This window comes from Corapipo altera, unplaced genomic scaffold (genome assembly GCF_003945725.1).
Source record: "Corapipo altera isolate COAL_440 unplaced genomic scaffold, ASM394572v1 61, whole genome shotgun sequence".
NCBI lineage: Eukaryota > Metazoa > Chordata > Aves > Passeriformes > Pipridae > Corapipo > Corapipo altera.
Genome location: NW_020884910.1, coordinates 5,594,895 through 5,608,940, shown reverse-complemented (window position 1 = coordinate 5,608,940; position 14,046 = coordinate 5,594,895). Strand labels below are relative to the sequence as shown.

Sequence of the window (14,046 nt, the reverse complement as noted above, 5' to 3'; positions counted from 1 at the left end):
CTCATTCTGAATACAAGAGAGGAAAGCTGATGAACAGACACACACATCTGACTCTCCCCCAGGAGACTTGTAAAAGGAAAAAGTCGTCCAGCCTTAAGTAATAGAACAGGTGAAAATTCACAAGTGTGCAGAGGCAGACTGTCACTTAGAGACAATTTAGTGGGCATGTCTAGAGGCTTAAGTGCTGGCCTGTTCACACTCTATCTTTTAAGACATTTGTTATGTGGATGCTCAGAAACTTAATCTTGAAGCTCACAGTAGTTTTAATGGGTCTCTGAAAGCAGGTCTGAAAGAGTACAGGATTCAGATGTATTAAGATTACTTTTTAGAGAGAAGCAAATGTGTATACTCCTAGCACGTAATGAAGTGACAAGATGAAAAAGGGAAGAGAACTACAGGAGACCAATTACTGCCTGGATCACTTAAGAGAAAATGTCCTTTTCTACCTTCAGTTGTAGTTGCAGTCACATTCATCCATGGTGAACTTTAGAGAAGGACTGGCAGAACAAAGCATGTTTTTCCATCGGGCTAGTGCTAAAATCATAATAACTAGGAATATCTGTATTTTGGAAACAACTATGACACTATAATTTTTTTAAGCCATTTAATCAGATCTTAAGTAGTAGGTAATATCAACAGCTGTACAAAATATTCTGTCTTTCATTCTAATTAATGTTCTACATAGTAAAGATGTTTCTATAATTCTTAATGTAGCTATATCTCAGGTCAGCTCATTGCTACATTCTGTTCAACTGAGAATCCACACACAGTTCCTCTTGAACTTGTCAGAGTCAAGAGGAAGAGATTCTGTGTCGTAGTACACTCATGAGAGCCTAACACATCAGAACTAGAGATTTCAGGCTTTGATTTGTATTGTCAATAATTTGCTCAAAAGCATAGCACAACCAGTATTTCCAGAACCAGTAATGCCTTAAGACAAATATACATCTGCTTGGTAAGACATATGGCAAGATGCTGAATAAAGGATTTTCTGAATTAATGGAAATTGCTTACCTCATCATAATAAGCTCTCAGATCAGCTCTTTTAGATCGTAAGTCCCAGAACACGACAGTCCCATTTTCATAGCCTATCAACAGCTGGAGGAGGGAAACAAACACAATTACAGTTTCTGAATCAAAAGGTATATACCAATATTGAATAATACAAAAAGAAACACCAAAGTGATGTGCAAGATTGTAATCTGCTCTAGACGTAATACCATGCTTTCAAATTATTTTTCGGTATAAATTACTTCACATTTAACATGTAATATGGGAAAAAAATGGCTTTATACACCTTTTTTTTCCCCCCTGAAGCATATGTGCCTGGACAGTCTTCACAATTGCGTATCTGCTGAAAAAATAAGATTGTAGCATGTACCTATCAGATCTTACCCTCCTTGCCCCTTGTTGGAGAAGAAAATGTTTGACACCTAACCATTTAAATAACTTCAAACCAAAATGTGACCATATTAAACTCTCATTCAGCTACTTATATTCCTTTAATTTATGCCTTCTATTGCTTAAAAACATTTTGAAGAATTCTTCCTGCTGAGAATAAATTGCTTGCTTTCCTAATAATTAAAAAGTAATTAACTGATATGCCAATTTTTACTTCTTCTACATCATATCATTGTGCACACCTCAGAAATACCAGCAAAGAGAATTGAGAAAAGATGAATGAGTAGAAAAACAATGATCAGGAGAAAAATAAGAATGAACACAATCCTTTCTCCTTGTCTCCATTGAAAAGAACTGAAATATTGATCTGGCACTGTAGAGTACTCTTCATTTGAGCACAATTAATTTCAGATCTTATGGACGATATGAAGTCTAGCCTACTTAGATGTCCTGGAAATTGTTTCCCATAGAGTCTGTCTTCCTAAGAATCTATTCTGGATATGAAGACTGGAAACGACCAAACTGGCAGACTCACACATTTCTGCTCTAGAATATTTTATACAACTGGCAGTGATAGCTGCAGTTGTTCATTGCCTATAAACACAGGTATCACAGAATGCTGGCAAGAATTTAAGATTTCTATATTAAGAATTTGAGCAGAAGAATGACAAGATTATCTCTTAGCCAGCGAAAGTTTAACAGCATCTTTGCTATCGCTCACTTTGGCTTGCATAAGTCATAACAATGAAACTTGTCTGGGCTACTAAACAGAACATCACTTTCTTTCCAAGTTAAGTATAGTTGATACATCATACTGCTACAAAAGAGTCTGGGAATACTCTCAGTCCTACTGGATATGATTCTTTATATTGCCAGGAGAATATTCCTTATGTGGAGGGGTAGCAGCTAATCTGGAAATGATTTATAGTTAATACCTGAATATGAAGAATACCTGATTACTTAAGAGTTATGGTCCTGAAAAAAAATTAAACTGTGCTGCAGAAATTCCAGAATATTTAGCATTTTTGCTCTGGATGGGTCCATGTGGGGTTTTGCGGCAGAGTCAGAAAGCATGCAGCTAACTGGATGTCACCTATGTCAGAATACCATATGGTATTCTGGGATAATAGGCTGCCCTTCAGAGAGTGAACAAAGGAGTGTCTTACTGTGGCTGCTTTCACTGTAAGAGCAGTGATCCCAAACGGAAGTCATTTGTACATCCAGGAGTTAGTGATCCACACAGCAGTTAACCTGAGTAGGTGCAGGCCTGTGCTGTGCTTTGTTGTGCTGCACACAGCAACTGGCCGTCAGGCCTGCATTGTGCTGCACATATTCCTTGGCCACAAGATAAACGCAGCTGGCTAATTCTAAAGAAGCCTGTAGGCAGCTCCCATTTGCTAAGGGCAATTACAGCACCCTTGTGCCTTTGCCTTTCTCTTAATGTAAGGAGTATGGCTCATGTGAACATCTTTTTGCTTGATAGTAGAAATCGATCGAGGGTTTTTTTCCCCCCAAAAATCTTCTGAGATCTCCAAAGACCGAAATGCTGGCAAGCCTCTTCACGGAGGGAACTTAACACAGTGTGATGTGCTCTTACTAGGGGTTCATCCAGTGCTACATGACTTGGGGTTACCACCATCCTTTTTGTATTGACTCCAATAAATGATATTTTAATCAATCTGTTATGGAGTTTGAGTGCCCTCCTTACTGTCATCATAACAAACACTTGCACCAAAGTGTTACAGCTGGGTACCAAACCAGTTGGTATCTACCAGTATTCTTTTCATCTCAGCTTTTGTACAAATATATTCAGAAAACTGAAGGAATAGAAAAACATTTAGTATGTGCGACCTGTTTCTTAATAACACTTTCTCCCTCATGAAGCAAGCTTGTCTTTTGAATTCTGTCACTCTCTTTCCAAAGAAATCATGCTCCAGGTAATTACTAATAGGTTAAATACCTTGTATCAGAGACCACATTTCACCTATCTATTGCTGAAATGCTTAATGCACAACAGCACTACAGAATGGCAAGATACAAAGTGTTGTAATTTCAGGGAATAAACTGAAAGGTAAACAGATTTTCAGCATAGCCAGGAGTCTCTCTTTTTGTTCAAATGGTAGTCATGCTGCTTTACTACTAACACTGTGGTATGACACTAAAGTCACAATTCCAACTGGGTGAACGTGGTAAGTCTCATTGCCAGTATATTTATGATGCTCTGGACTCCGACCTGGCTGAATCATAGGAAACTCAAACATTTGCACTCCTCTCAGTCAAGGTGATCACTTGAGAGATCTCTAAGACAAGCTCTACATCTGTAATAGAGGTAAAAAGTAAAACATCCATAAATGCAGTTGGAAGGGAAAACATAGACAAAGAAGAAAAATGCATGTAAAAGGAGTCCAGGATGGAAAACCCCCCGAAGATTTCTCTTCAACTTGTCTCTCCTGGCACAGTTTAATTACTCATACTTTACTAGGTTATGAAATATGCAGAAGGCTGGACAGAATTTGAAGAGAGAAGACCTGGCAAGATCTTCCTTGTCAGTGAAGTTGCTCCACATTTTAACTTAAATCTTTCTTCATGAAATGCTTTTGATGATGGTATTGTAGAGATATTTATCTTCTACAATCAACTAATTGCATCCTGGTACATACCAGCAAGCCCCTTCCTTGTCCTGGTAAAAAAAAACAGTTGGGAGAAAAGAACCCAAACAAACAAGCCTCCCAAATGCATTTAGGTATTATTAGATCTCAGAACTCAGACTCAGAGATAGGAAGTTTAGTCCACCAGCTAATATTAATAACATTAAACCTTTTCCTATTAAGCTTTCTCCATTTGCTGGGAAACTGCAGATCATTGCAGTTAATGTCTTTTCCTTTGTCAGCAAGAAAAATCATGTTTGCTACAGATCTGCCACTTATAAATGTCTGTGCACTTCAGTCGGTTCCTAATGTACACTTATTCATTGATTTGGCAGACACAGTTATATTTAACAAACTTAATCACTAGGTCCCCAAATTGTTCTTCAGTGACACATTAAATGCCCAAATTCTCTTTGATGTCTGTCTTCCAGCCAAAGCTTGCTAGATTCATAAAAGAGACTGTCTCCAAAGTCTGCCTAGATAGTTTGCCTGGAGGGCACTCTGGAAAAATGTTGAATGACAGAAGTCTTCTGGAATTACATTCACTCTTTTGACACAAAGAACCTGATCACGAGTCACGGATATAAACTGGAACTTGAAGGAATTCCAAGAATTTTAATGAAAAGCGTTAAGATACTGTCAGCACACAAATTTCGCTGGTTTTCAAAAAGAGATCTTATGATTGTCTTAGATTTGCAAAGGTCTGACTGTGTTTTAGGACTCTGAACCACTCAGTGCACATAGGAGAAATACTTACTTCAGTGAAACAGTCCCAGATCTGTAAACTATTTTGTGATATCCCAGACAAGGATATACCACTGAACCCTTGCAGAGTACTTGTAGAGTAGTACTCTTGTAGAGAAAAGAATATCTGTGTTTTGAGTAATGATTACAACTCATTTATACCTACTATTTAATTCCTGAAACATATGCAAAGAACACTTTCATCTGCTGCCTATCAGGAAGTGATGTAGGGAGTCTGACTTCTCCCACCAACACCTCTGGGTGGTCTTTGGTTAACTTGGAGCTGAGGAGCTAAGCAGAGTATGTAGACCTATCTTCAAATAGCTCTATTATCTAAGATTAACTTGGCCAAATTAAATAGAAGGTCTACCTGTCACAGTATCTTGTACTGAACTGACCAAGAGTGACTACCAAATAATAAGGGAAGAGGGCAAGTACTTGTCATACTCTTATATATTCTCTCAGCCTAAGTAATTTTCTAATTCCAATATAGCCATCTCCCTACCTACACATGGCTCTGTTTAACCTCATCTTTACAAACTTTTTATGAGAATTCAGCAAACCTCTTCGGTTACCCTCAAATTGATTTCTCTTGTGTTAACTTTTCTAATCTTCCCTGTGACCAATATAAATTTTCAGCAACACAACAGAATTTGGACAAAGTTTTATAGCTTCTACCCATTGTACATATGAAAAAGTACTAAACTGGCTTGTTTGGAATCTGACTTGTCAGCTTCGTTTGATATCCTTTTAGTTTTTATATTGAAAGAGACCATGAGCTGTTTCCATCCTCTTCATATCACTGAGATTTTCAAACTTGGAATCACAATTAGGACTTCTCCACAGTGAATTTTCCCATTTCACTAAGCTGTCTCTCATATAGAAAATCATGTTTATTCTCTTTTAGCACAATTATGTTCTTTTTAGATATAGAAGAAGTATTACACTCAGTGTTCAGCCGCAGATCAACTGTGCATTTCTTTAATAGCACTGTTTTGTTCTCTATTCTTCTCCAGATAATGCCTAATTTTGATTTTCTTTATTGTTCACTACTGAGCATTGAGCTGAAATTTTCATTGAATTATCAATCATTACTTAAAGCTCTTGATAACAAACAGTAATCATCAGCTCAGACCCACTGTTTAATACATAAAGTCATAAATATTTTCCCCTTCGCATATCACTTCTCATCATTTACACTCAATACTTGCAAATGACAGTACTTAACCTCTCATTCTACTGCTGAGTTTCTCAGACTCCTAAAGGCCAGCGAACCTGATCACAGCACTGCTTACTTTGTTCTCTAGGCTATTTATGATGATGTTGAACAGTAAAATCCCAAAAGCTGGTTTTTTTTTCATTTTTTCCTCATTCTGAATAATATTTGTTTTATTCTTCATTCTTTCAACCAAAGTTTATTGAGACTTAATTGAAAAATTTAGTTTAATATTTTTCTCTTCTGTTGGATTTTTTTTATCTAGAGTTATGTCTTTTGATTTGATGCTTGGATCTTCTCATACATCTGAGTGTACTTTTTACTGATGTCTTCCTGTAAACATCAGACACTAACAATTCCAAAGTCTGCAAATCTGCAAGTATTTTGTTAGCACCAATTTGTTTTTATGCCACTCTCAATCTATCAGTGATACAAAGAGATGTAATGGGACAGTTTCAGTATAGCTTACGTTTTCTACTCTTTCTCCCCATAAATTTTCAATCTTTGTTTTTCATAGGTATCTGTCTGATTTTGCTGTTGCTGTTAGTATGCTAGGAATTCATCATTGTCCAGATGTCTCCCACGTGCCCTCTGAGCAACAAGCACTTGTATTTCCGAGGTAGTTCTCCTCTAACTCCCTTTCCTGCCTCCTTTTCATCTTCTCTCTTTCTGCTGAAAAATATTTTAGGTTTCTGTTTGGACACAAGTGCATGACATTCCTGTAAGAGATGTTCACTCACAACAGAACTTTTTCTTTTCATATCATTTTTCCTACACTGTGTACTTTAGGTACCCAGGTCATCATCAGCTTCCATTGTGGCCAGCAAACAAGAATGATGCCTCATAAATAAACCTTTATTTTTTTTTCAGGTATTTTGCCATAGATAGTTAAATAGCATTTCTTGATGGCTTCTTGTTTGAGGCTAAAACACTACACTTCACAGTGTTTAATTACTTTATTTGATAGTATTCTAAATTGCTTGATCTATTATGATTCTTCTAAAAATGCTTAGAGATCCCATATAAGTTGTTGGAGGGCTAGCTCACAAGCACATCATTTGTACATAGTTCACCTTGCAATATGGATAAGTCCAAGGACATATAATGCAAATGAAAACCAGATGTAGTCATTAGTGCTTTTCTAGGTACTCATAATTTCAGCATAATATCCCCCATATCAGTATCAAAAATTCAAACTGCTGCGAGTTTCTAACAACCATCAGCTGTTATGTGAGTACACCATTTTTAAGATGAAGTACTTTATAAATACATAAAAAAATGTAATTGCTAGAAATTACCAAAACCAATGAGAGAGTTAAATACCCTTTCCCACACAGGCAATATGTTAAAAAAATCAGTAGCGATGGATAAATGAAAAAGCTCTAATAAAACTGGTATTCTGTCAACCATATTTCAGTTTTGAAAAGGTGCCACACAAATAAAGCCAGTAAACTTCGATTTTGCTTCCTAGTGGTATCAGTCACAACCCTGATGCTCCGACTATATGTTTTGATTCCTACTATGGGCAGCTCTTTGTGAACAGAGTTGAGAATAGCAAACACCAGCAACAGATGTAGATTACTATAGTTAAAATTCTTGTATAAGAATTGCTATCTTATGTAAACTTACTATAAACTACTTTTCCAAGTACTGAAGTCATGATACAGTTTTCAGTCAATTCTTACTTATACCAAGTCAAGTTTATTTAATCATGAACATTTTGGATGGTTGTATGTTTCAAAGTATAGTATGTTTTTTCTTAAAAACTGTAAAATAGTTAAAGACAATTGGAAATATAGAAAGAAAGCAGATGGTAAAATTAGTGAGTAACCAAAAAGAAGGAGCTACCAAGGCAAATAAATGAAAGGCTATGACATGTTGCAAAGTTTTATACCATTAGTTGTACTCACTTTTCCCTCATCTCTTGGGCTGTCACTTAAATGTACAACTGGACCAGGGTGAGTCTTTGTGGATCTGCAAGACAAAAATCAATTAAAATCTGTGAATTGGGTTTTTTTGTATGAAGAGCTAGATGCTTACCTTAATTTCTATGTGTGTTAACATCTACCTCCAACAGTTTAAAAGTAATTGTAAAAAGCCCAACAGGGGAAGGTGAAGTTACTGACATCTTTTCAGGTTCTCCTCTATTTTTGCCATTATAGGCAAAGATTTTCCTTTGCCAATTAATCCTTTCTTTTGTTTGGTTTTTTTTTTTTTAAATCTTACCATTCCTCCTATTACAATAATTTCCCCCCCCCCCGCCCCCATTCTTGAGGCTTTTTTACCTTTTATATTCTCTACTCTCTCTCGTTCTGACCCTCCCTCCTCATTTGCTAATCTGTCAAGGATTTGCAAAGTCTTCACTGGATTCATTTAAAATATTTATAACATGACTCACCAAGTTCCAATCTCATTAATGACAGGGCTTCAGTAACCTCACCTACACTGCTCTACCAGGAAGCTTCTTAGCATTATTACAGCGGGAGCACCTTGCCTTTCTCTAATCTGTAAAGATTTATACATCCTTAGAACAATGAATACAGTTACAGCCACAATGCACGTTTAATGAGGCTCCACAGCCACAAGACCCATCCCACAAGTCTTGGTAAGCATATATAAAGTTACTGTTCTTGCCATCCCTTCTCTTTTTGTCACACATACCAACAAGCTGTATGCAACTTGGTACAGGGACCGCTACTGAAAATTATTAATGTCTAGCACCTGACAGAAAACACAAATCATGGGAAACTGAATGGACAGACGAAGACTTTTCAAATTTTTTTTTTTTCTCTGGCCAGACCTTTAGACCCTGGCAGTCATACGGAGCAAGAAGATAAGCACCAGTCCACACTGAATACCTGCACAGAACAGAACCTTTGTTCCATCTAGGTCCTGGGGTCAGAGCACTCCCTTGGAGTTCAGCTTACGATTTAGACTTGAATGGCAGGTTTTGGTTTGCCAAAGGCCACCATGAAAAAAATATGACAGTGATTGGCAGAGCTGATAAAGTGAAGAATTTATCTGGAAGCCATATATAAAACTACCTGGGCTACTAGTTTTGAAACAAACTGCGAGAGAATTAAAGAAACAAACCAAAGCAAGGTTCTCCAGCCAAACTGCTCAAAGGATTTTCCTAAATTAATGGCCTCTTCTTTTGTCTCGAATAGTGCACTATAGCAAAACTGTTCTCTAGTCGATTAGGTCAGACTCCAAATCAAGACAGAGAGTGGTATGCAAAAATTCCTAGGCAACTCATGCATTAATACACTATGGACTGACTCATAGCCTCACAGATTACTCCTTCTCAAAACAGTGTGCTCCAATACTCTTAAAAGCATGTACTCTTTCCTCTGCCCATATATATTTTTCATATATATTTTGCCTATATAATGTTTCAAATATTTCAGCTATTTCATTGAACACCAAAGCTGGGCCAAAGCAGAGTGTCAAAGAGCTTCTCTGATATTTATCTCTGAGCTAAGGATAATGAAATATTACTCCAGACATCCTGGACATTCAGTATGTTACTTTTCTACATGAGATCTCTATGTGGAAGGTTTCTCCAAGAGCATTTTGCAACATATCCCATCAAGTGATATAAGCAGGAAAGCAGTTTATGCAGTTATATTCTATACAGACTGTTTTTAATGGTGCCAGCAGCAAGTACGCATTTGGCCCTAGACATGGCACACAACAATTTTTGCAGAGATGCAGGTAGCAGGAAATCTGGCCATCATCCTATCCAAGTCAAATCATCAGAGGGGACCCCCCTGGCTGAGCTTCTGTTTCTGAGTAGCCTGTACCTAAATAAAAATATCATTTGCACAACACCAGAACTTGGAGCAGGAAGGGTAGGTAGGCAGTGATGGTGAACTGAGAGGCAAGATGAGTTATTTGCAAGCAGTTCCTAGACGCACACATGTTTTGTACATCTGTTCTGAGGGAGTGAATATGACAGTTTGGGACATTCTAAGCTGCTTTGAACTGGCAATAAATTAAATTAATTTTCTCCAAGTCAAGTCTGGTTTGTCTATTGACAGCAACTAGTAAGTGATCTTCCTGTCTTTGCCTTGACTCATGAACTTTTCCATTTAATTTTCTTTTCCTGTCTTCTTGATGATAGAGAGTGAGAGAGAAGCTGGGGGAGGGTATCACAACCAGCCAGGGTCCACCCACCACAAATTCTTTGATTGCTTCACAGAGGCCAGATTTGTTTATACATAGGTAAGAGGAAGTAAAGTGTCTATTAAGTTTGTCAGTCATAATATTAACTCTGTCAAGAAATGAGAAAGGATCTTTTTCAAATAGTTGCATATACTAAAACTAATTTCACATGTGCCATCACAGATAAGATCACACACAGATGACAACAGATGCTCCTGAAGCTTTTTGGAAGTGTAGAGTGTATTCCCTGGCAGTCCTGCACTGCCTTTCCAGGGCTCCAAGAAACATTGATCTTTTTTCTTCATAGGAACTGAAGTTTTTGCATCGAAACTGATTCCTCTTTGGACTACACAACAAGGAATATTCACAAGATGCAGCACAAAGTTTGGGGTTTGTTTTTGGGATGAACATGCACAGTCCCATCTTGGGAGAGAGATTTGCGGGAGGATATCCTGATACAAAGCAACATGAGTTTGGATGCAGCAAGGAAGAAAACTGTGCACGAAAGGACTGTAACTTCCTCCATTCTACATGACCTTTTCCTTGTTACTCTGAACCTGCCCTATGACTGGATACAGAAGGTGTGACATGATAAATCTTCTCTAGTTTGCTTCTCCTGAAGTGATGTCATCTCCTTTCTAGTACAAGACTGTGGCTAGGAACCCAAATCCAGTCCTTGGTGCCACACTAATACCAGAAATAGTCTGCCAAAGCCAGATCAGTGCTTTACTGCTTGGCTCTTCTTGTGTCCTCAAGTAAGGTATGGGTAAACAGAAACAACAGCAATATCTTTTGGATCCCTAGAGAAATGTTGCTTGTAAAAGGAGTGCCAGGCATTGGGCTCTACGGTCAAATTCTCCTAAGGGTAGACATCGTGACTGCACTACAGGCAGGATTAAATGAAGCAATTATTTAGTTAACTATATTATATCAATAGTATTAGTTTATAGAACTTGTGAAACACTATCAGAGCTACAGATACAGTAATTACTACTTTCATACAGTAAATTATGCTGCACGTGGAAATGTCTGCATACAAAAACCATTTTGCCTGAAGTAGTTTAAGTGCACATAAAATGTTCCATTTCCCCTCATTGCTATTACAGTAGAGTTGTCAAGGAGGCTGGAGAGTTGTACACTGTCATTGTGGAACTGCCTACAGAGAAAAAAACCACCACTGAAGTATATTATATGCTCCTGGAAAGGATGAGGTGGTGCTGGAAAACCTATCATATTTGCAGCTACCATAAGTAAAGCACACTGCTGTTGATGCCAGATACTCAAGTATAGTCATTCCTTCAAGCTGGCTTTGGGAAACTGCATAAAAACTAACTATATCCTATTCCTTGAGAAAGAGGAAAATACAGAAGAATCAGTAGGTGAAAATAAGGCATAAGTGAAATAGCTGAACAGAGAATTTTTCATTCCCAAATAGTAGCTGGGGTATTGAGTAGCTGAGAATGACTGCGAAAATAAAAGCTCTGAAAAGACACAAGAAAGACAAAACACGAAGCCAAGTCCATACATAGAAAAAAAAAAAGGTCAAGTCCAAAAAATATCAGCAATGATTTGCAATAAAAAATTCCCGAGATGAAAGCTACCTTCAACTGAGCAAAAAGAAAGTATGAGCTAATGATACAAAAGTTTGCAACATTTCATAGCCTTCATTGACCTTTAAGTCCACAAAAACAGACTGCAGAACTGAAAAATGGAACAAAAGATTCCCATGACAGCTGTACAGAAGTAGAAGTTTGCTAAGAAGCTACTGATACTTTGAGCTGTTTTACACTTCATTAGAAGTTATTCCTGACAGCAGCAGGCATTAATTTATTTGGTGCATGTTCATTTTGGGAAATGAAGAGTGGGTATGGTGTAAAATTTAACTCTTAGAAGAACAGGACTGAAATTAAGAAACCATTCACTGTAAAACAGTCTTCATTGTAAGGATGGAAGTTTTTATTTAATTATATTATTCTAAAATTAGAAAGCTCAAAAAGAAGTCTTCGGCAATGTTATAATCTGGACCCAGTAAAATGTGGAAAATATGTAGATGATGTATTCCTCAATCATCCTGGGACGTTTCATGCACTCTAAGAAATCAAATGACTTCAATACTCTTGTAAGAACTTCAAATACCGAGACAACCTTTAAAGCAGGCAAAAGTAATCTATGACAAAAGAGACTCATATCAAAACAGTTCTCATTTTAAAACAAAAATAGCCTGCACAATTATAGAAGTACTGTGATCATTTCTGAGAAGAATGAAAACTTGATTTTAGAAAGTGATAGAAGAAGTTAGGAGAGGGAAAAAATGAAAACATCTGTTTAGTCATTGCTATGGAGTTGAAGTTGACTGAATGTGACAGTGCTGAGGAAAACATATGCATAAGCAGATACTTCTGTAGTGTTGGTAGTCATACATCTTCTGCAGCTGTGCTTTTCACAAAGGTGCAGTGCACCAGGGACTTTAAGACCTTTTTTTCATTGGTAGAGCCACAGAGAAATTTAAAAGAACGAGTAAGTTAGATTCATCATTGCCATACTGTGAATCAAAGCTGGGAACTGAAGTAAGTAAGAATCAGTTCAACCCCAAGATGCAACTCTGAGTCTTAGACACACTTTCTAAAATATCCAGAAGGATGCCTTGTAACGTATTTTTTTTTTATATTAAAAACTGCATCCATTTGGGTCTGCACACAGAAAGGGTGGCAGATTCTTCTAGACTGTTACTTCTCCTCCTGTGCGCTGCTTTCCCTCACTGCTTTGGAACTGCTGGCTCTGAGTCACCAGTGTAGGAAATGGGGATAGCAGAGAAAGGGCTAGGAAAGGAAATACCACCTTACGGCTCTGTCATAACTGGGTTCTAATTTGCCCAATTCTTTGATACTTCAAATTCCAAAAATTTTGCCTACTTTCAGTTATTCATTCATTAGATAGTGGAGTGTTCAAACACTGGAATCTTCCTGGGGGCTTATAATACAGACTTTTCATTTTTGGAGTTCAGTGGACTCATATTAAGACCTTCTTTTCCTTTCCAACACCAGATGAACTTCCAAAATGTATGATGCCGCTGTGAAAATCAATCTCACTGTAGTTGGAGTAAATGGAGACATGCTGGGCTAATTGACTATTTTTCTGTTGCAGGTCTGTTTCCAAACATTAGGAGGAAAAAGAGAGAAACTGTTCACTTATTAGACAGCAGAAAAACAAACAGTATTATGAGCCTCTAACACCTCTGGCAAAGGACTAGCTCTGCTACATGACAGAGAAATGACCAGTGAAAAAGTTTCGAGTTATTCATTCTTAGGTGAAAAGGTGCTTCAGTGTGGTCTGAAGCAGTGATAATGCATGAGATGATAGAAATGCCTGAGACAAGAATTGGTATCCATATGCTTGTGCCCTTTTTCAGCTCTGGACAAGGTCAGGTCCACTGAGACATAGAGAGTGCGCATGATTTTAGAAAGAAATTTTTGCTGTATCTTCTAGAATCAGTTATGACTCAGCACTGAAAACACTCTAAAAAAAATTTAATGTTTCCTTTGCATTATTAGTCTATTCAGGTCTTAATTTCTCACTAACATTAGACTAACATTAGACATTGTTTAAGATAGCTGAATAATCTCTCCTACTTGAGAAGACAATAGTCCCTAGGATAAAATAGGTATTGCAATCATCTTTTTGACATATATCTCTAGTAGATGCTTCTAAACAGGTCATAAAACCACCATCACTCAAAAATATAGTGCTATACAGATCTTTCAGTATATTTTGATACAAAAGTAGGCAATAAAATCACAAATGGTAACAAAAAAACCTGTACCAAAAGCCAACTTTGTAAGTCAAAGTAGCCATGCAGGACAAGGTGATCAGATT

General features: G+C 37.3%; 1 protein-coding gene across 9 annotated transcripts in view; it reads right to left on the bottom strand.

Annotated features, from left to right (window-relative positions):
• Nucleotides 1-14,046, bottom strand: part of STXBP5L (syntaxin binding protein 5 like) — a 193,951-nt gene that overhangs the window by 84,828 nt on the left and 95,077 nt on the right. For all 9 annotated transcript variants that reach the window (XM_027653282.1, XM_027653283.1, XM_027653286.1 and 6 more), the window contains exons 6-7: nucleotides 7,920-7,983; nucleotides 1,015-1,098 (exon numbers count right to left, since the gene is read on the bottom strand). In XM_027653282.1, coding sequence (XP_027509083.1) covers nucleotides 1,015-1,098; nucleotides 7,920-7,983 — 148 coding nt within the window. The remainder of the gene's footprint in view (nucleotides 1-1,014; nucleotides 1,099-7,919; nucleotides 7,984-14,046) is intronic.